Here is a 22,616-nt window from a genome sequence, read left to right as displayed (position 1 = left end):
CACAGTTTGTTTATCCATCCTTCTATTGATGGTCACATGGCATGTTGCCAAATTTTGGCTTTATGAACATTCTTTTCTTTTTTTTTTTTGGTGAGGGAGATTGGCCCTGAGCTAACATCTGAGCCCATCTGCCTCTATTTTGTATATGGGATGCCGCCACAGCATGGCTTGATGAGCGGTGTGTAGGTCTGTGCCTGGGATCCAAACCTGCGCACCCTGGGCCACTGAAGTGCAACGCGTGAACTTAACCACTACGCCACTGGGCCAGCCCCTATGAACATTCTTATACAAACTGTGGACATATATTCTCAATTTCTTTGGGTAAATACCTAGAAGTGGAATTTTTGGGTCATAGGATAGGTATATGTTTAACTTTTTGAGAAATTGTCAAGCAGTTTTCAAAAGTGGTTGTACTGTTTTACATTTCTGCCAACAAGGTAGAGTTATAGGTGCTCCACATACTCCCAACATCTGATGTTGTCAGTCTTTTTCATTTCAATATTTTAAAATTTAGCCATTCTGGTGTAGTTCATGTGTTGTTTTTTTTTTTAAACATTTCTTTTTTTTTTTTGAGAAAGATCAGCCCTGAGCTAACAACCATGCCAATCCTCCTCTTTTTGCTGAGGAAGACTGGCCCTGAGCTAACATCTATTGCCAATCCTCCTCCTTTTTTTTTCCCCCCTTTTCTCCCCAAAGCCCAGTAGATAGTTGTATGTCATAGTTGCACATCCCTCTAGTTGCTGTATGTGGGACACTGCCTCAGCATGGCCACACAAGCAGTGCATCAGTGCGGCCCAGGTTCGGATCCCAGTAGCGGAGAGCATGCACTTAACTGCTGAGCCATGGGGCCGGCCCGTAGTTCATGTGGTTTTCATTTGCATTTCCCTGCTGACTAATGATGTTGAACACTTTTTAGGGTGCTTATTGGCCATTCCTTACATCTTTTTTTGTGAATTGTCTGTTAAATATTTTGCCCACTTTTTTAAAAATTAAACTTTTAAAAATGTGTCAGTTATCTTTCCACAAAGCTGGAAAAAAATAAAATAAAATTGAACTCTCAAAAAATTAATCTTTTAATTTTGAGATATTTGTAGATTTGCATGCAGTTGTCAGAAATAATACAGAGAGAGCCTGTGTACCTTTTACCCAGTTTCTCCCAATGGTAACACCTTGCAACACTGTATCTTGAAAATAAAATCTTACAAAACAATATGGCAGCCAGGATATTGATATTGACACAGTCAAGATAGAGAATATTTTCATCACTTCAAGGATCCCTCACGTTGCCCTTTTATAGCCACACTCGCTTCCCTCTCACCCCAACACCCTTCTTAACTCCTGGCTATCACTAGTCTGTACTCCATTTCTATAATTTTGTTATTTCACAAATGTTATATAAATGGAATCATAGCATATGTAACCTTTTGGGATTGGCTTTTTTCATTCAGCATAATTCTCTGGAGATTCATCCAGGTTGTTTTGTGTTTTAATGGTTTGTTCCTTTTTATTGCTGAGTAATATTCCAAGGTATGGAGAATTCAGTACAATTTGTTTAACCGTTTTCTCATTGAAGGATATCTGGGCTGTTGCCAGTTTTTGGCTTTCACAAATAAAGCTGCTATAAACATTTATGTGCAGGTTTTTGAGTAAACATAAATCATCATTTCTCTGGGATAAATGCCCAGAGTACGATTGCTGGGTTGTATAATTGCTGCATGTTTAGTTTTTAAAGAAACTGCCAAACTGTTTTCCAGAGTGACTATACCAATTTACATTGCCACTAGCAACGTATGAGTGATCCAGTTTCTCTGCATCCTTGCCAAAATTTATTGTTAGTCCTAGTTTTTATTTTAGCCATTCTCATAGGTGTGTAGTGAGATCTCATTGTGGTTTTAATTTGCATTTCCCTAATGGCTAACTATGTTGAACATCTTTTCATGTACTTATTTGCCATCTGTATGTCCTCTTTGGTGAAATATCTGTTCATGTCTTTTGCCGATTTTCTAACTTGATTATGTGTGGTTTTTTTTTTTTTTTACCATTTTGTTTTGAGAATTCTTTATTCTAGATACTAGTTCTCTGTCATACATATGATTTGCAGATACCTTCTTCCTGTCTGGAGCTTATCTTTTCATCCTCTTAACAGGGTCTTTCACAGAGCTAAATATTTAAATTTTGATGAAGTTCAATTTAGCAATTTTTTCTTCTATAGATAATGTTTTTGTTGTCAAGTCTAAGAAGTCTCCTAGCACTAGATCTGAAAATTTTCTTATTTTTTTCTAAAGTTTTATAGTTTTATGTCTTACTTTTAAATCCATGATCCACTTTGAGTTAATCTGATATGACACTTAGGTTAAGGTTCATTTTTTTGCTTATGGACTGTTCTAGTATTTGTTGAAGCCATTTGTTGAAAAGGCTATCTTTTTGCCCAATTTAAAATTAGGTTGTCTTTTTATTACTGCATTGTCGTAGTTCCTTATATATCCTGGAGACTAGTCCTTTGTCAGGTATATGTCTTATAAATATATTTTCTTCCCACTGATGGCTTATCTATTAGTTTTCTTAATGATGTCTTTTGATGAGAAGTTTTTAGTTTTGATGAAGTCTAATTTATCAGTTTTCTTTTATGTTTATTGCTTTCTTAACCCATTTACCTTTTAAGTAATGTAGTTATCTTATGTTTTGCACAAAGGTCTTTAGGTTTTAGTTTTTATGTTAATATCTATGATCCACCTTGAATTAATCTTTGTATATGGTGTGAGGTAGGAGTCATGGTTCTTTTTTTTCCATATGGATATCTACTTATCCCAGCACTATTTGTTAAAAAGTCTGTCCTGGGGCTAATCCCATGGTATAGTGGTTAAAGTTCGCGTGCTCTGCTTTAGCAGCCCGGGTTCATGGGTTCAGATCCTGGATGTGGACCTACACCACTTGTCAAGCCATGCTGTGGTCGTGACCCACATACAAAATAGAGGAATGTTGGCACAGATGTTAGCTCAGGGCTAATCTTCCTAAAGAAATAAAAAGAGGAAGATTGGCAACAGATGTTAGCTCAGAATGAATCTTCCTCACACACACACATACACACACACACACACACACACACACACACACAAAGTCTGTTCTTTCTCCATTGGATCTCTCTGGCGTCTTTGTTGAAAATCAAATAATCATATAAGTGTGGGTCTATTTCTGGGTTCTCTATTCTCTTTCGCTGCTCTATTAGTCTGTCTTTACATCATTATTCCACTGTCCTGATAACTGTCACTTTACACTAAGTATTGAAATTAGGTAATATTAATCCTCTAATTATGTTATTTTTCAAGGTTTTTTTTTTTTTTTGGCTATTGTAAATCCTTTTCATATCCATTTATATTTTAGAATTGCTATGTGTACTTCTTCCAAATAATCTGATCATATTTTATAGGAATTGCATTGAATCTATATATCAATTTAGGTAGAATAGATTCTTTTCAATACTGAGTTTTCCTAATCCATGACATGGTATATCTCTCAATTTATTTAGGTGTTCTTTAATTTCTCTCAGCTATATTTTGTAGTTGTCAGTAAACAGATCTTACGCAATTTTTGCTAGGTTTATTCCTAGATATGTGACATTTTTGATGCTATTATACACATGCTATTTTGTTTTAAATTTCATTTGCCAATTGTTTGTTGCTTGTTATACAAATATACCTGATTTTTATGTGTGACCTTGATTCCTTTCACCTTGATAATTTCAGTTATTAATGCTAGTATTTTGGGGTGGATACCTTTGGATTTTTCTACATACACAATCATGTTGTCTATGAATAGTGATGATTTTACTTCCTTTCCAATCTTATGCTTGTGCCTTGTATTTATTTTTCATGCCTTATTTCACTAGCTAAGGTCTCTAATACAATATTTACTAGCAGTGGTGGGAGCAGATTTTCTTGTCTTGTTCCTGTTCTTAGCGGGGAAGTGTTTATTCTTTTACCATTAAGTATGATGTTAGCTGTTGTTCATAGATGTCCTTTATCAGGTAAAACGTTCACTTCTATTCCTGGTTTGCTGATAGCTTTTATTATGAAAGAATGATTTTATTAAACATTTTTATTAAATGTTTTTCTCAGATTAAGGTGATCATATAGTTGTTCTCTTTTAGTCTGTTCATGAGGTTTATTTCATTGTTTGATTTTTGTAAAGTTAAGCTGACCTTACATTCTTGTATTAAACTTCTTTGGTCGTGATATATTTCACTGTATATATAGCTGGATTCTATTACTGACATTTTGTTCAGGATTTGTGTATGTGTGTGTATGTCTCTATGTTCACAAGAAATATAGACCTAGAACTCTTTTATCTTGTAATATCTTTATCAGATTTTGGAATCAGGGTTATATTGGCTTCATAATACAAGTTGGTAAGTATTCTTTCCTCCTCTATTTTCTGAAAGTTTGTATTACTTCTTCCTTGGATATTTGATAGATTTCACCAATGATACTACCTGGCACTGGGGTTTACTTTGTAAGAAGGCTTTTTTTTTTTTTTAAATAGACTTTTTATTCTAGAATAGTTTTAGATCTACGGAAAAGTTGTGAAGATAACAGAGTTCCTACATACCTCACACTCAGTTTCCCTTATTGGTGACATCTTACATTAATATGGTACATTTGTCACAACCAACATCAATAGATATTAACTAAAATTATGAGAAGGTTTTTAACAAATTCAATGTTTTAAATAGATAAGGCTATTCCAATTTTCTATTTTGTTATTTTTTTGTAAATTATTTTTCTAGGAATTTGTTCATTTCACCTAAAGTTGTTGAATTTATTGGCATAGAGTTTTTCATAATATTCCCTTATTACTCTTTTGATGTCTGTAGGATCTGTAGTGACATCCCCCTTTTCATTGCTGATATTGGTAATTGTTTTTTCCTTAATCAGTCTTGCTGTTGCTTTATGAATTTTATTAATCTTTTCAGAGAACCAGCTTTTGGCTTTGTTAATTTTTTTTATTGTTTGTTTTCTGTTTCATTGATTACTTCTCTTTATTACTTTCTTTCTTCTACTTAATTTGGGTTTGATTTACTTGCTTTTCCTAGCTTCTTAAAGTGGAAACTTAGATAATTGATTTTAAGTCTCTATTTCTTCCTCTTATAAGCATTTAAAGGTATATATTTCCTACTAAGCACTGCTTTAGTTGAACCCTACAGGTTTTGATATTGTTCAGTTAGAAATATTTTATAATTTCCTTTGTGATTTCCTCTTTGTTTCATGGGTTATTTAGAAGTAGACTGTTTAATTTACAAATATTTAGGGCTTTTCTAGATATCTTATTATTATTCTTTTCCAATTTAAGTCCTTTTTTCCAAGAACATATTCTGTAAGATTTCAATCTTTTAAAATATATTGAGGCTTGTTTTAGGACCCAGCATATGATCCATCTGGGTGAATGTTCTGTGTATTCTTTAAACAAATGTGTATTCTACACTTGTTGGGTGTAGTGCTCTATAAATAGCAGTGAGGTCAAAATGGTTGATAAAGTTCAGATCTTTGACATTCCTCCTGCTTTTTTATTGAGTTGCTCTAGCGTTTACTGAGAGAGTGGTAATGCAATCCCCATCTAAGATTGTGGATTTGTGTATTTCTCCCTTTAGTTCTGTTTTTACTTCATGTATTTTGAAGCTGTTATTAGGTGCTTACACATGTATAATTGTTGAGTTTTCTTTAAATGTCTCTCTTTATCTCTGATGGTATTCTATTTTTGAAGCAGACAGGAAACAAAGCTTGTCAGGTGAGAAGGGCTAGAACCATATAGTGGCAAATATAGTGGCATCAAAGTAGATGGGAGGCATGGGCCAAAACTTGTGACTGACTTCTAGAAAAGGGATGAGTAGGCAAGTTCAATTTCCTAACTCTATTAAAAAATGTCCCCTCAGGCCTGCATTGGTACTTGGAATATACTGATAAGTGCTTTACCCTACAGGACTTTTGGAAAATTGGACTATTTAACAGAATGACATATTTCTTGGGATTAATTAATTTGATTTATATCTATTACCATGCACTACCACCTATGGAAGGGTAGCTCCTTCTCAAGAATTATCTCCTTCCCCTCTGTTAAGTATACTTCCTGGGATACATGGGCAATAAATGAATGAATGAACACCAGGTAACTTTTATGAGAGGGGTGGTAGGCAGCTTTTAATATGTCCCCCAATGATCCTTGCCTCCTGGTATTCATGCCTTTGGGTAGCCCCCTCCCACACTGAGTCAGGCTAACCTATGTGATCAACAGAAAGCTTTGGAACTGATAAAGTGTGACTTTCAAGGCTAGGTGTTAAAAGGCATTGCAGTTCAGTCTTGGAATCTTGTATCATTCGCTCTGGGAGGAATCCAGCCACCATGTCGAGAGGATGCTCAAGTAGCCCCATGGAGAAGTCCACCTGGAAAGGCACTGAGCCTCCTTCCAACTGTCAGCCATGTGAGGGAGCCACCTTGGAAGTGGGTCCTCTGGCTCCAGTCAAGCCTTCAGATGACTGCAGCCCCAGCCAACATGTGACCACAACCTCATGAGAGACCATGCCAGAACTGCTCAGCCAAGCCACTTGAGGATCCTCAACCCACAGAAACCATGAGAGAGAATGAATGATTCATGTTTTAAGCCACTAAGTTTTGGGGAGATTTGTCATGCAGCTACAGGTAACTAATACAAAAGCAAAGATCAGAAACAGAAGGTGCTCCTGGGGGACTTGACAGGATGGACAAGGTAGTCTTCGGGAGGTGGGGGGCGTGAGAGGCATCTTAACGGAGCAGGGTGGAGTAAGGAACCTGTGAAAACCAATTTTCTGTATTTTAATTGTCATTTCATTCAGGATTGGCCCTAAAAAGTTACTACAGATGATCTCTAAAATGTGGGATCAGGAGAATGCTGTGTGATCTACATTCAAAAGACAGGTTTTAAGGCCGGCCCCGTGGCTTAGCGGTTAAGTGCGCGCGCTCCGCTGCTGGCGGCCCGCGTTCGGATCCCGGGCGCGCACCGACACACTGCTTCTCCGGCCACGATGAGGCCGCGTCCCACATACAGCAACTAGAAGGATGTGCAACTATGACACACAACTATCTACTGGGGCTTTGGGGGAAAAAAATAAAATAAATAAAAATTAAAAAAAAAAAAAAGACAGGTTTTAGGTGTGTCATATGGGGTGTTCCGGTAGACAAGTGAGTCTCATTCCATGCTGAGCAAGTGATTGAGCTCCATGCTAAAGATCAGGTTCTGGAAGGGCAACAGCTGTTCTTGCATTAAAAAATGTGTTTTTGAGATGTATTCTATGTCAGACACTGGGATAATTGCTGAGTGAAATAAGCAAGGAGAAATGAGACAGAGATGCGGCCTTCAGGAAGTTTCAAATGTGAGATTGACAAGAAAACAATGCCAACACTATGTGACAAATAATGTGATAAGGCAGGACAAACCCAGGCCAGTAGGAGGCATGGAGGCAGTTAGGGTGGTCCTGCAGGAGGAAGTGACTTTTAATCTGAGTTTTGGAGGATAAATACAATTTGGCTTCTGTCTGGCTGGGAGGGGAGGGACAATGGAGTCTGTGAAGGTCTTGAAAGAAGAGCCCTCTAGACAGCAAGGAAGCATGTTCAAAGACTTGGAAGGTTGTCTACAGGTTCAAGAAACTGCAGGTAGTTCAGAATGACTAGACTATAGGGTAAGGTTGGCAGAGGCCAGCTCCTGCAGGGTCTTGTATCGCCTAGTAGAATTTGGATTTTATCTTTAAAGCACTGAGGAGCAACTGTAGGGTTTTAATCAAGGCCATGACTTATTCAGATCTACATTTGGGAAGGATTCCTCTTGCTAGTGGTGGATGGAACTGAAGGGGACTAGATGGGAGCCAAGAAGAGCACGCTTCAGGCACAGGGGAGAGTCCTAATGAAGTAATGACAGAGGGCAAGGAGGGAAGGGGCTGGGGTTGAGGATGTCCAGAAGCAATGAAGTTTATTATCATTTGGACGCAAGGTAAGAGATATATCAACAATGACTCCTGGGTTTCTGTCTTAGGCAACTGAAGAGACACCTTACTCTTTAATGTGGTCACAGGGAAACAGGCAACATTTTACACATTAGTTTTTTCTTACAGGACTTTTGGAGAAGTATTTAACTGCAATAATATGTTAATAAGTATAATTTTTATGAATTTAAATCTAGTATTTTACCCATCCAGGAAAAGATGGGATCCCTTGGTTAATGTTTTTTGAACGAAGAAAAAGTAATTATTACTACTAAGGCAAGGGATCTGGAAGTGATCTTGTGAGCTCTTGCAATTAAACAGGCCCATAAGAGCTGGGGAAGGAATTAGAAACCACCAGAAAACCTCCATTCATCTATTCAATCAACATTTACTGAGAGCTCTTATTTTGCACAAGACCCTTTGCTAGGAGGTGGAGATATGAAGGTAAAGGACACAGTGCCTGCCCTCCGGGAGTTTACACTCTAACTTGCTCATTATCTTTACTCTAGTGCACTGAAACCTGGAATGCCATTTGCAATTCTGCTCTCAACCTTAAGAAAGTGGCAGATAGTACAGAGTAGCTGTCTAGCTGCTGGTATGATTGTACTCATACAACTTTTCTGGGAAGGCTTTGGCAACAGGCAGCAAGAGCCATAAACATGTTCCTATCTCCCTGATCTGCCTCTGGGAATTTATCTTGAAGAACTATCTGAGATAAGGACAAGGATTTATGTACAGGGATGTTCACTGCTGTTCTAATGAAACAACGGGGAAATGGTAAAATAATTGATGGTACATCCCTATGATGGACTATTAGGTAGTAAATAGAAATAGTATTTTAAAAAAAACTTAATGACGTGGGGGAAAGATCAGGAAAAAAGCAGGATACAGATCTCTACAGAATGTGCTCAAAAATATCCATGATTTAGGTTTTTTATGCCCTCCATATTTTTCAAATTTTTGACATTGCACGTTACAGTATCTCTATAATCAGAACTTTTGTTTTTTTCTTCTTTTCTTTTAGAGACATAATGGCAAAGGAGAAAGCTAGAAAGAGCCAAAATGACCAAGATTTTGGGAATTCTGTTGCATGAAGATTGACCAAAATTAAGTGAAATTCCACATCTTATGTGGCAAGGGGTGAGTAAGATGTCAATAACATTGGCTGCAAAGTATTGAGTGACTACTATGGGCCAAGCACCAAATAGGTTTATTGTCTCTATTTTACAAAGGTAAATAAATGATGTAATTGAGATTCCAACGTAGGTTTGTTTGGTTTCAAATCCTGATCTTTTTTGACTATGTTAAATACAAGCAAATTCAAAAAGGGTAATCATCAATTCACAGGCAAATCCTGCACAGGATTTTCAGCATGTTCAGGGCGTCGGCATGGTACTAGGTGTGGTCTGGGCTGCTGAGAACATTCACAGGGCACACTCCAGTCTTTGCTCCAGGGAGTCTGGCTGTATATCAGAGTCTGTTTGACATCCTCAATATATGATCCTCGTTTATTGCCAGAAACGCTGATGCCTTATGATTTGCATTATGTGTGTACACACCCCCACATACACATCTTCCTTTCTGGTCCTCCTGTTTACCTTAAGAGGAGGCATTTGCTTTCTTGCACCAAAAAAGGGTTGCAGGATGAACATCTGCTCTTTCTAATGGACTACAAGCCCACAAAACTCCCCGAGTTTCTGGATGTCAATGCAGTGCGCACTCTCTCCTCCCTCCACCCTGTTTCCGTGGAGTGCCTAATCCCAAGCATCTCAGGTTGCACTCCCCGTTGAGTTTAAGTGCATCCCACTTTTTCTTCCAGGCTTTAGCCCCCAGCCCCTCCCAGAGGGACAGGCAGGGCCAAGGCCCGCGCGGCCTGACCTTGGGTCATCTTCGGCCGCGGTGTGACCTTGTGCAAGTCCTCGCTTCCCCCTGCGCCGAATCGCGGGGCTGGGTCGGTGTCTCCGCAGGGGCCGCTCCTCATTCGAACAAGGCGGCCCTGCGCCCGCACTCCTTTCTCCCTGGCTTCCTCCGCACACGCCCCCACGGTGCCCACCCCTACGCTCCTGGCGTAGCGGCCCCCTCGAGTCGTGCAGCCCTCTCACTCCAAAGGCTCGTTTACGCCGCGCGGACTGGGAGGGCGCGATTCCCGAACGCGGCCTGCGCTGCGAGCGCGCCGTCGTCCCGCAGGTCGGCGCGGCCTTACGCCGCTGACGCAGCGCGCCCAACATGGCGGCGCGGTCGTTGTCGGGGGTGGCGGCGGCAGAGGGGGCGGCGGCCGTGGCGGCAGCGGCGACGGCAGCCGTGACGGCGGCGGCGGCGCGGGGCCTGGACCGGGGGGAATGAGGCGGCCGCGGCGGGCCAGCGGCGGGGCCGTGTAGCGGAGAAGCGGCTCCTCCTCCCTGCTTCCCTTGGCCGAGCCGGGGGCGCGCGCGCGCGCCGCCGTCTGGAGCGGGCTCCCCACCCTCGACTCCCGCGACCCGCACCGCACCCCCAGCCGGGCGCGGAGGATGATGAAGCTCAAGTCGAACCAGACCCGCACCTATGACGGCGACGGCTACAAGAAGCGGGCCGCGTGCCTGTGTTTCCGCAGCGAGAGCGAGGAGGAGGTGAGGCGCCGAGCCGGGCGGGCCGGGGGTCGCCGGGGCCGAGGCGCGGGGGGCGCGGCCGCCGGGGGAGGGTGGGCCCCGGGCAGGGCTGCTCCGCTCGGCCCGAATGAAGTTCCGACGGAATTTCTTCAGGCGAAGAAGGGGAAGAAAAAAGGACGGTGGGTGGAGGGGAAGTGGGTCTGAGCGGGGCCGTACGGCGCGGGCCGGGCCGAGAGGGACGCCAGCCTGCGGCCGGGGCACTTCAGAGCCCGCCGCCTGTCACTGGGAGAGTGGCCGCGGGTGGAAGGCAGTGGGTGGGGAAGAGTGTGTGGGTTTCGGCCCAGGCCTCCAGCCTCGGATGCAGGAAGGGTAGGTCCGCACTGTCAGCCCAGCACATGTGTGCAGAAGCCGCCGTGCACGAGGCGCAGGTCGGCCCTTTGTGGCGGAGGAATAGTCCGCTTCATTGATAGATTCGGGGTTTGCCTCCAGATTATTTGTGTCCGTGAGCCCACCGGGGCGGGGGGGGGGGTCTTAGGAAAATTTAGGGCGTCAGGCAAGAGCCAAAGCCAATTGTTTATTTTACACTCTGCTGGATAGCCCTTGCGGTGTAGCCTGAGAAGAAAGGACGTTTGATAAGATGATCTTCGTGGGCTGAAAAATTTTCATTTTAATTGGGAAGGCCAAAAGCAGTATTTAAAATCTTTGCCCTGACATTCTTCCACTGCCCTGTAGCAAGGCCCTTAGGATGAAATTTACTAGCAAAATGGGAATGCTTAGAATCAGTTTTTTTTTTTTTTTTTGCGTGGGGTACTTAAAAAAAAAAAAATCTCAGCTTCCCAAAGCCGTTTCTGTGGTGATAAAAGGAATTCAGAGAAGCCACATGTTTTGTAAATCCACAAAGAATAGCTGCTTTGGAAATTCATAAGATGCCTGTGGGAACGCGTTTCTCTCGTGTGCATGGTGGTAAAATGGCAGTTAAACTGAAAACAATGAAGGGCAGTGAAATTCAATATGTTATATTCCGGCGTTCAGCAGTGGGCTATGGTGGCAGGGCTGCAAGTACAGTGCGTCGTGTTGAAATGGGGGAAAGGAACTTGACCCGTTAGTTATGAAAAGAAGCTGTGATGAAAGAGACAGATGGATTGCCAGGAGTTGCTGTCCAGAGATATTTAGGAGGAAGTGGGAATTTAAATTATTGCCTGAAAAAAATTAGTTAATAAAGCACTAATTGTGCTGTTGAGGGATCGTGTGTGTTCCCTTTCAGCAAAACAGAAGGGAGCGGGATTTGGAAATGTATACTTTGTGTCTTAGCATATGTTGTAAGAGTCCCTAAAACAGATGCATTGTACTAAGCAGGGCTATGCTGTAAATTATGTACTGTTTTGGAATACATTCTTGAATAAAGTAAAATTATTGGTGGTTCCTGCTCCAGAGGCTTTGTTCTCTTCATTATCGTATCATATTATGGGAAATCAAATGGGATCACAGGCTGTTAACTGGAGGGAAAGCTAATTAGCATAATAACATGTCTTACTACAGTACTGTGGTTAAGTCTCTGAGCACCCCAATTATAAGTGGAAGGATGTATAATTTAGTTGTATGAATGATGCAAGACTTCATTTGTTAAAAAAAATCATACTGGAAGTTGAGAACATGTGAGTATTTTGGATAAATTGGAAACTCTATATAGATCATAAGCAAACTAACCAAGACTTGATTTTCCATTTTCTGTTAAAGTTTTCTGTACTGACATTAGCAGCATTGATATTAAAACATTTGACTGATCATGGAGTTTCCTCTCCTGAATTTCCTTTTGAACATTGGTTAATAAGCGGAAGATTCATGCAAATCTTTAATTACAGATTCAGTTGATGCTACAGCTAAAGCCTAGGAAGAACAAGAAAATGAATGACATGGACTCATTTTAGACTTGTTCGGTTCAGTTAAACAAGTTGTATTAAGAGCCTGCTGTTGGTGCAGCACTCTGTGATGTGCGATTTAAAGATAAATATCCCTTCCTGTGCAAAAAAGTTGAGTAGTTTTCGATGGGATCCGTTGATTGGAAGGGATTTTGGATCACAAAATAATCTCCAGGGTGCTGTTCAGTTTTCAGATTATATAATTGTGTTGGAAGGGAAGTAATTTGTTAGTTCCAGGAGAACTTTTATATTCTCAGTAGAAGTGCCAGAGACTGAAAGTATTAGCTGCAGGGCCGGCTCCGTGGCTTGGCGGTTAAGTGCGTGCGCTCTGATGCTGGCGGCCCGGGTTCGGATCCCGGGCGCGCCCCAGGGCACCGCTTCTCCGTCCAACGCGAGGCCGAGTCCCACGTGCAGCAACTAGAAGGATGTGAACCTATGACATAACAGCTATCTACTGGGGCTTTGGGGGGAAAAAATGAATAAATAAAATCTTTAAAAAAAAAAAAAAAAAAAAGAAAGTATTAGCTGCAAAACATTGTGAGAATGTGAAATTCAAATACAATAGGACAGTCAACCCAATTTTATTTTTTAATGGGCACTAATGGCTTTAGTCAAGACAGAATAGTTTACTGAATATGATTAGCATTAATACAATAGGAATGTAAGTATAAATAGGACCCTGATTTATAAATATAATTAACCAGTGTCAAGAAACATACATACAGTGTAAAGAAAAAGAGATGGAAAATATCAGCAGATAATATACTGTGAATCAGATCTTCTAACATTATTTTTTCAGCTCTGGAAAATTTTATTTATAGGCCAGCAGTGATACCAGCTGGATCCAGTTTAGGATGTGTGAACATACTCAGCAAGTTTACTGAGCACGTTTATTGAGCGCTCACCGAGTGTCAGGTTCTGTGATACAGTTATGAGGGAGCCAGACGTGCAGGGAGCTTAGAGTCTAGTGGTAGAGATGGAAGAACAGACAGACCCAACAACAGGGTGAAAACGAGTTCCCTTTCCTTCAAACCTCTGGCTGCTTTTCCTGTTGATAAATAAGAATCGATAGTAGGAAAATACCCCCACTTGCAAATTTTACTAATTGTTATTGACATTTTGATAAACTAAAATCTTTTAAGCTTGGGTGTTCATGATGACTAATATATTCATTACAGTAGCTTGAAGCTGATGTATGTGGGCAGTCTCTTACCCAACTTGAACCAACTTGGTGTGTTGAATGCTTGCTGTTACTCTGTGAGCCAGTGGGTCTGACCATGTGGCCATGTGACCTCCCAACCAGTCCTGTTCTTATAGAGTCAGTTGTATTTATTCTTGTATCTGTTTATATTCGTCGGACTTGTTATTGTAATTATGCAGTGTAATTAAATATGATGTAAGCCAGTGAAATTTGAGTTCAAAAAGAATGGTTTTGTGAGAAGTATTTCAAACACTTGGGAATGACTCGATAATTTCAAGTCCCTAAAAGAAATTTCTGCTCCATTATATGGATAAGCAAACTGAAGAAAGTGGGAGGGAGTCTTAGAAGTCTAGAAGGACTTTGCATATAGATTACATCATGAATGTGCTCAGGTTTTTGTTTTTCTTTATAGAAACTAGAACTGGAAAACATAGGTCATGCATCATGAGTCTGGTATATGAAAGAAAGACAACTTGCAGTTCAATAGATCCACACTCAAGACAAGATCTTGGACCTATAAACAAAGATTAGCAAATAAATATACATTTATTTTTTAATCTGCTATATCTTCCAATAATATTTTATCATAAACAACATAGAAGACTGAAACTTACTTCTTGAGTAAGATTTTATTGTACTGGATTGGGTAATATGACATTCATTTTTATGTTATTCGACGTTGGTTCTCTTAAAGCACTTCCAGTGAGATTTTTTCCTCTTCCTCCACTCCTTTCCTTTTTTGGAGTCTCTGTGATGACAGGAAGTGAGAGACACTGGGGGTGGGCTTGCTTGTACTCTGTGTACCCTCCCTGGAGTGGGATGAGGGAGTGTAACACAGGCGTTTTTAGACAGTTGAAATATCTAGTAGAGTGAAATACTCTCTTAGGCCAGTGTTACAGACTATACACTAGATAACATCACAATGCGTGGAAAATTTAAAGCTGTTCCTAAAGGGTCTGTTTTTACTCAGGGAAAAAATGAGTACTGATAGGATCAGCTCAGTTAGATTTCCTTGTGCATTAAAATTGTTTTTAAAAAGAAAGGACAAAACTATCTTCAGGATGTTAGGTTTGTTTGTTGAGCTTTTCCATCAGAAGCCCTGCATCTGTTGGCAAGCGGCTGCTTCTCATTTTCTCAGATCCTTGAGCTCACTAGGTTGGATGGGGAGATGATTGACATTGAAGATCCTCAGTGGGCAGAGACTCTGGTGGCCTGAGTGTTTGTGGGGCCCAGCGGAGCAGGAGGAAGGATGTCACTGCAGACCACACCTTCCCACACCTTCCCCCAGATCCTAGAGAGGGGAGTAAGGCACAGCTGGCGATCCCAGAAGCGGTAACCATGACAAAGGGCTTCCAGTAGATCCCAGGCTGGTGTGGGGGAGTCCTTTTGTAGCATATCTTGGTCATTGTCCAGTATTACATTGCTGTAAGATCATGATGGGTGCATTGATCCAGTCTTCTGACTGGACGTTTCTGCTCCTCATTTCTTTAAATCTTTCCTGGAGGCTTTTGTGTGCGTGCTTTCCCTTGTGCCTGCCTAATAATACTGGTTAGTCATTTAGACATTTCTCCTATTACTTCCTTTTATACCGACTTCCCGAGGTGTGAATTCTGGTCTGAAATCATACTGCAGTCTCCATTCTTCTTTTCCACTCCTTGCCCTAATCTTATTTGCTTTTGGGTAATTCTCATTTCTTATTAAATATAGTGTTGCATATCTACTGTGTGTGAAGCAATCTGTATTTTTCTTCATAGCCTAGTGCAAAAAGGAAGGGCCCTTGTTCAAGAATACGTTTGTTTATTCATTCCTTCAGCACACGTTTTTTGAGAGCCCTATGATGGACTAGTCTCTGTGCAAAACCCTGGGAATATGCTGGTAGTAAGACTCTGGTCCCTCATGAAGCCAACCCCTCTGCCTGCTGTGCACTTGTGCCCATCCCCTCCTGCCTACTGAGCGACCGCACTCCTATAGTTGTCCCATCTTTCCTGCATCATCGCCTTTTCTTCTCTACTTTATTGTTTCCAGGGCAAACAGGCTATAGTATTTCCCATCTTAAAAAAAAATGCTCCCTTTGACCCCATATTCCCTCCAACTACCATCCCATTTCTCTCTTCCCTTTCACAGCAAAACTTTTCTGTACTCTCTGTGTCCACTTCCCTTCTTTCCGTTCTGTCTTGAACTCATTTCAGTTAGGCACTGTTTTCTACGATGCTGCTGAAGCCACTTTTCAAGATAATGTACTTCAAGATAACCTACAAGTTACCAAATCCGGTGGCCAGTTCTCAGTCCTTATGTTACCTGATTATTCCTCTCTTCTTGAAGCACTTTCTTCAAGTACTTGCTTGTAGGACGTCTCTAGTTCTTCCTCGCTTTCTGGTTGCTCCTTCTTAATATTGTTGTACTTCTCTTCGTTTTCCTGACTTCTTTTCATTGCAGTGCACAAGGGCACAATTTTTGAACCCACTTCCCCCACCCCCAAACACATACTCATACAGTAGGTGGTCTCCTCCAGTCCCATCTGTAAATACCATATTTATACTGATTACTTTCAAATGTCTATTTTTAGCCCCGACCTCTCTCCTGAAGTCAAGACTTGAATATCTTGCAGTTTACTCAATATTTCTGTTTGCGTATCTGATAGGCATCTCAAACTTAAAATGCCCAAGCTCAATTCTTGATTCCATCCACCAAAAAACAATAGCAACAGAAACCTGCGCCTCCTTCAGTTATCTCTCTTTCGGTAAATGAAATCTCGGGCCAGCCCCATGGCTTAGCGGTTAAGTGAGTGCGCTCCGCTGCTGGCGGCCCGGGTTCGGATCCTGGGCGCGCACCGACGCACTGCTTCTCCGGCCATGCTGAGGCCGCGTCCCACATACAGCAACTAGAAGGCTGTGCAACTATGACATACAACTATCTACTGGGGCTTTGGGGGAAAAAATAAATAAATAAAATTAAAAAAAAAAAAAGAAATCTCCATACTGCCAGTTGCTCAGGTTAGAAACCTTGGAGTCACCCTTGTCTTCTCCCTTTCTCATACCCTCATCTAATCTGACAGCAAATCCTGAATAACCTTATCTCTTCAGCCTCCACTGTGCTATTCTAGCCTAACCCATTATTGCCTGGACTGTTGCTGTATCTTCCTAACTGGTCTCCCTGCTTCTGCCCTTACTCCTTTAGTCTTTACCACAGCTGCTAGAGTCATTCTTCAAACACAGAAACCAGATTGTGTCACCCCTCTGCTCCAGTGGCGCCTGTCTCAGTAAATCCAAAGTCTTAACGATCATCTCTGAGGCTCTGGATCATCTGGTCCCCTGCCATGGCTCTGACCTCATCTCTTCCCATTCTCCCTCTTACTCATCCCTCTCTTCCAGCCACACTGGCCTCTGTGCTGTTTCTCCCCATGTTATCTACATGGCTTGCTTTCTCACTTCAGGTTTTTGCTTAATTTTCATCTGATCAGACAGTTTTTTAATGATCAGCCTATATAAAATAACACCAGTCCATTGTCACTGTGTGTCTCTTATGCTTTTTTTCTTGGCAGCACATATCACCATCAGACATTACATATTCATTTGTGTATTGTCTGTTTCCTCTCACTAGAATGCAAGCTAGTCCACGAGGATAGGAATTTTTGTCTGTTTTATCCACTCAGCGCTTAGAACATAGTAGATGCTCAATATTATTTGTTGCCTGTGTGAATGAATGAATGAATGAACGTAGTCCCTGCTTTCAAGAAGCTTACAGTCTAGTGGAGGAACTGAAAGTAGCCAAAATACACTGAATGTTAGCGTCTGCAATAATGTGTTGATAAATATGTTTCAGAGAAGTCTCCTAGCTCTTTCCTTATCTCCCGTGTCTTACTGACAGGGTGTCTGATAACCTTGAGTATCAGCCCAACAGGAGTATATGTGTATTTGGTTGTAAATCTTTTCTGAATCTTATTGAATCGTCACAGGATAGGACACTTAGGATTTCTTTTTTTTTTTTTTAATTTTTTTTTCTTTAGTTTTTATTTATTTATTTTTCCCCCAAAGCCCCAGTAGATAGTTGTATGTCATAGCTGCACATCCTTCTAGTTGCTGTATGTGGGACGTGGCCTCAGCATGGCCAGAGAAGTGGTGCGTCAGTGCACACCCAGGATCCGAACCCGGGCCACCGACAGCGGAGCACGAGCACTTAACCACTAAGCCACAGGGCCGGCCCATACTTAGGATTTCTTTCAGAGTTGAACTTGAGAGTCTGTGCCATCTCGCAGGATTTGTGTTGGGTAGTTGATATAATGTACTGATCCCCAACCCTAGTGGTGCAGTACCTGAGGGAAAAGGATTTTCATTTTGCTGATAGCATGGAACCTTTTCTTTATAAGTAAATAAATACACCAACAAAGTGTAATCAAATAGTAGATAAACTGTTTTAAGGACTTGTTGATAGTGGTTGGTAGCCAACAATGTATGTCAAATCTGGATTCTGAAGTTTAGTTAACATTAGAATAGTTAATTTGAAGATGAAAGTTGATAGAGATGGTTATAAAATCTTCCTGTCATCATCATTCTGTTCTTTATCTAGGTCAAAGTGAAAGAAACTTGATGTAAAGTTTGTGAGGGCTGAGTCTTGAAGCATTTGATTTATGGTGGTTAACATATGAAACAGAACAAAGGAACCATCCTAGGCAAAAAAGATAATATGTGGATAAAAGGACAATAAGGAATTGAATTTGGAAATCAAGTCCTCAAACTTAAAATTTAGTAATAAAAACACACACCTGAAGTCAGCTTTCTGAGTAAAATCCTCTCAATACCCAAGAAAACTTCCTTGAATCGAGTTTGAGAATTTCTGCCCTAAAGTAACAGGGAAGCTGCTCAAGGATGTCCACAGTCTTTCTCCCAGCGTTCCTGAAGCCTTTGCTTCCTAACCCTTTGAATAGACAAAAATGTTTATTCTTCTGTTTGTTCGTTCATTTACTCATTCTACAAACTTTTATTGAGTGCCTACTTTGAAACTGTACACTGTTCTGGGGACCCAGTGATGAACAAGGCAGAGTGGAAGCCCTCCCTCTTGTGAAGCATCTGACACAAATGCAGGGAGACAGTAAATGAGCAGAAGTATCAGTGAGCTTGATGATTTTCAATGGCGGTGGGTGCTGGGCAGGAAATAAGTGTGTGATGTGACTGAGAATGGGGGGGTTGGCAGATTTTGATTGGGTGATCCCTGAATGGCAAGGCGGAGGGAAGAGCAATTCCAGAGGCCCCAAGTGGGGAATGAGCTTGGCGAGGAGGAAAGTCAGGAGCAGGCCAGTGTGGCTGGAGGCCAGAGTTGGGGAGAGTGGTGGGAGATGTTGGAGAGGTGGGAGAGAACAGATCCTGTGGGGTCTTACCCTTCCAGTTTCCCTGGTTCTCCCTTACTCTCTCCTGCCTCTGTCATGTGAAGTAAGCCAGCAAACAAACCAATAACATCCCTTGAAACCATCTTCTTTCCTTTGAATGTGAGGGGTAGAAGTGAATAGGATGGTGGGAATTTATTAGAAAAAGCTGTGTTTAGTAATATACAAGTGGAGATAAAAGAAAGTACTGTATCTTTTTAAGAGATAAGTCTGAAAGGACCCAAAGAAAAGACCCTAAAGTTTCTTTACACTCTTCTTAGAGTGGTTTAGTCAGAAGGACTACTTTGAATAGGCAGTATATGCATTCAGTACAAAATTCAAAAGGTACAAAAAAGGTAAATCTCCTTCCCCCACGTGTGCTCTAGCTGCCCAGTTCCTCATCCTAGATTCTTCTTCCAGAGGGTGTGTGTGTGTCTGTGTAGCAGTCTGGTGCACTCTAGTCAGTCAGGTAGTTAGCTTATAGAAGTTAGTACTGCAGTGCATTGCAAATAAAAGATGTAATGAACACTAAACATTTAATAATGTTTAATAGAACTAAGGTTTGCCAGTTTTTCCTAGAAATGTTTTTGAACCCAGGCCACTTGAGTACCTGTGGTTTTTCAACACTTACTAGTTTTATTGAGATTTGGTTACCTTAAGTGCCAGGGATCCTTTTAGAGTGGGGAACTGCTGGGAATGGAGTGGAGAGTGTGTGTGTGTAAGATAAGTTCTTGTGAGGCTGAGGATGTGTTGGCAGTGGGCTATGTGTGTGTGTCAGCAGAGTGCTATGGTGTGGAAGCTACTTGCCTAATTGGCCTTAAAGCCCCTGAAATCAGTTCAGCAGTAGTCTGGGTCAGACTGGGTTTGCTGATTTCTAAACTCTCATTGTTTAGACTACTCAGAGTCAACCTTTTATCTTCCTTCTCAAGATAATGTATGAGCCTAAACCTGGTAGGAAGCTGTTCACTTTAGCCACATGCCTTTGTCCCCAGCTGTGGAATGGGGAGCAGGTAGAATTCTGAGTGGAATTGTGGCTTTTCAGCTCCTCCTGAGACAGACTGTGAGATAATAGAAAATATATATTGGTCTCTGCCCCTGGTTTCTGGCACAGAGCTCCTTTTAACCCTTGTAATTTCCTAAGTGATAAGAACACTAGGAGCATCTCTTGTTCTAATATTAGTCTTCGACCTCTGTTCCTGACACAGGGCTCTTGAAACCCTTGTAACATCCTGGGTGATAGGAGTGTCTTTTGTTCTGATGAGGTGACTCTGGGTGGGCTTCTGGATGAGGGCTGGTCACTGGAAAGACCAAGCCATGATTAGAAGCTTGGAATTTTCAGCCCTGCCTCTCATTCTCTTGGGAAGGGAGAAGGGCTGAAAATGGAGTTAATGATTGATCATGCCTACATGATGAAGCCTCCATAAAAATCCCACCAGTACAGGTTTGAGAGCTTCCAGGTGGGTGAGTGCATCCACACCGGGAGGCTGATGCACCCCAACTCCATGGGGACAGAAGCTGCAGCACTTGGAACCCTCCCAGACCTCACCCACTGTATCTCTTCATCTGGCTGTTCATCTGTATCCTTTATCATATCCTTTAATAAACTGGTAAACATGAATAAGTGTTTCCCTGAGTTCCAGGAGCCACTCTAGCAAATTAATTGAACCCAAGTAGGGGGTCCTGGGAACCTCCAAGCCATAGCTGATTGGTCAGCACAGGTGACAACCTCGACTTGTGCCTGGCATCTGAAGTAGGGGCAGTTTTGTGGCACTGAGCCTTTAACCTGTGGGATCTGACACTATCTCCGGGTAAATAGTGTCAGAATTGAGTTAAATTATAGGACATTCAGCTGATGTCCCAGAGACTTGCTTGGTGTGGGGAAAACTCCCACACATTTGATGACCAGAAGTGTTAGAAGTGTTGTGTGTGAGTAGTAAAGGAGACTCACAGGAAAGAAGCACAGTAGGGAAGAACTGGGTTTTTCCCTACTTGAGAAGGAAGAAATCTGAATTTTTCCCTTCTCACAGACCATACCTTAAACTTCTTTTTCTCTTCCCGCCAGTCCCCCAAAATGCCAACCCAGAGCTGGGTGTGGGAAAACCTGACAGGAAAATATCATCACAGTGTAACCTCCTTATTTAATTTGAAATAGAAAAAAATTACTAGAATGATACACTTATATTCAGATGTGAGCACTGAAAGTATTTGCAAAGCAAACATGAGTGGTTTTTTCTCTTTTTGACATTTTTATCATTTAAATTTTGTGTGCTGCTGCTTCTTTCTTAGTTCAGTTAACCAAAAGTGGACTGTTTCTGCAAATCTGGTTATGTATCTGAGACAGGTTAAGATCGTGCTTTTTTGTGTTCTTTATCCAAATATGCTTTAAAAAATTCTTAGTTTAGGATGCTTTTTAACTCATTTTCAAAATGGGAAATTAATAACTCGGGTGTCATAAAGCATTATCTTATGTTGGTGTATTTTGTGAACACTTTCAAAAGGAGATAAAGAGAATGAATTTCTACTCCATGTAAAAGAATTATTACAGAAAGAAAAAAAATTTAACTCTAAAGCAAGTAGAAACGAACTGTTGTAAAGAGAAGACAAGAGTATTATAAACAAAAAAAGAAATAATACCTTAAATAGACTTTCTTTGTATACAGTTAGTTGATCTCTTTGTTCATTAAACAGTAAAGTCCTTTTAAAGAACTGCTTGGGAAATCTTTTCTCTGAGTCAGTTGTTTAACACTTTTCTGATGTGCTTTATAACAGCAACTTAGCTGTGATGAACAGAAATGGATATGAACTCAAACATACAGCGCTTTGCTTCTATTCAAAGGAGGAAGGGTAGTGATTTTTCTTTGAATATTTAGGAATCCTAAATAAAATATGCTTTAAGAGAAGTTATGTGCTTTTATAAAACACTTTTTATATGTGTCTAACTTGAACTAATATATTTTGAATAATTGGAACTTTGTTGATTATTTAATGTTTTCATTTTCTTCCTCTCTGCAGAAACAACTTGGTGTCTAGACTTATATTCAGTCATCATTTACTCAATGTGCTGAGCCCTAACTCAGGGCTCTTACACTTATCACTGCAGTGCTGGTTTCTTTCCAGCAGGGTTTGCAGTTTGGGTAGACTGTCTTTAATAATAATAAGATGAAACGTTTAGATTTTATTGGTAAAATGAATTAAAAAAATAATCCAGAGAGTTTCTGTGTGTGACAGTTGTATTTCTATGGTACTTTCATAGGTTCATCAACTATTTAATAAGGAGCTAGCTTAGGATCATCCTTCTGCCAGGCATTGTGAGTGATTTTTCTTTCAAAAAGGAATATTTTTTTTATACAAAACTAACTGTAATATCTATAAAGAATACTTCAAACCAAGGAGTTTAAGATGTGTAGAATACAGAATCGGAGCTCTTGAGAACCTTTAAACTGCTGGAAAGATGCAATTTAGAGTGTAAAATGTAAAATAATTAGGGTAGGGATGGAGAGGAGTGTTTATAGGAATTTGGAGGAGTCTGTGAAGATGAGCTGGAGTA

The 22,616-nt window shown here is 41.0% G+C and overlaps 1 protein-coding gene across 3 annotated transcripts in view; it reads left to right on the top strand.

Annotated features, from left to right (window-relative positions):
* Positions 1 to 10,327: 10,327 nt before the first annotated feature.
* Positions 10,328 to 22,616, top strand: part of NUDT3 (nudix hydrolase 3) — a 134,016-nt gene continuing 121,727 nt past the window's right edge. For 2 of the 3 annotated variants that reach the window (XM_087438475.1, XM_087438474.1), the window contains exon 1: positions 10,328 to 10,611. In XM_087438475.1, the coding sequence (XP_087294601.1) occupies positions 10,513 to 10,611 (99 nt within the window). In that variant the 5' untranslated portion in view covers positions 10,328 to 10,512. The remainder of the gene's footprint in view (positions 10,612 to 22,616) is intronic. The other variant, XM_004424250.3, reaches the window with a different exon arrangement.

Source organism: Ceratotherium simum, chromosome 13, assembly GCF_057802395.1.
Source record: "Ceratotherium simum simum isolate JZ-2026a chromosome 13, ASM5780239v1, whole genome shotgun sequence".
Lineage (NCBI taxonomy): Eukaryota > Metazoa > Chordata > Mammalia > Perissodactyla > Rhinocerotidae > Ceratotherium > Ceratotherium simum.
Note: the sequence above shows the minus strand (reverse complement) of the source record. Positions and strands in the feature narration are given on the sequence as shown.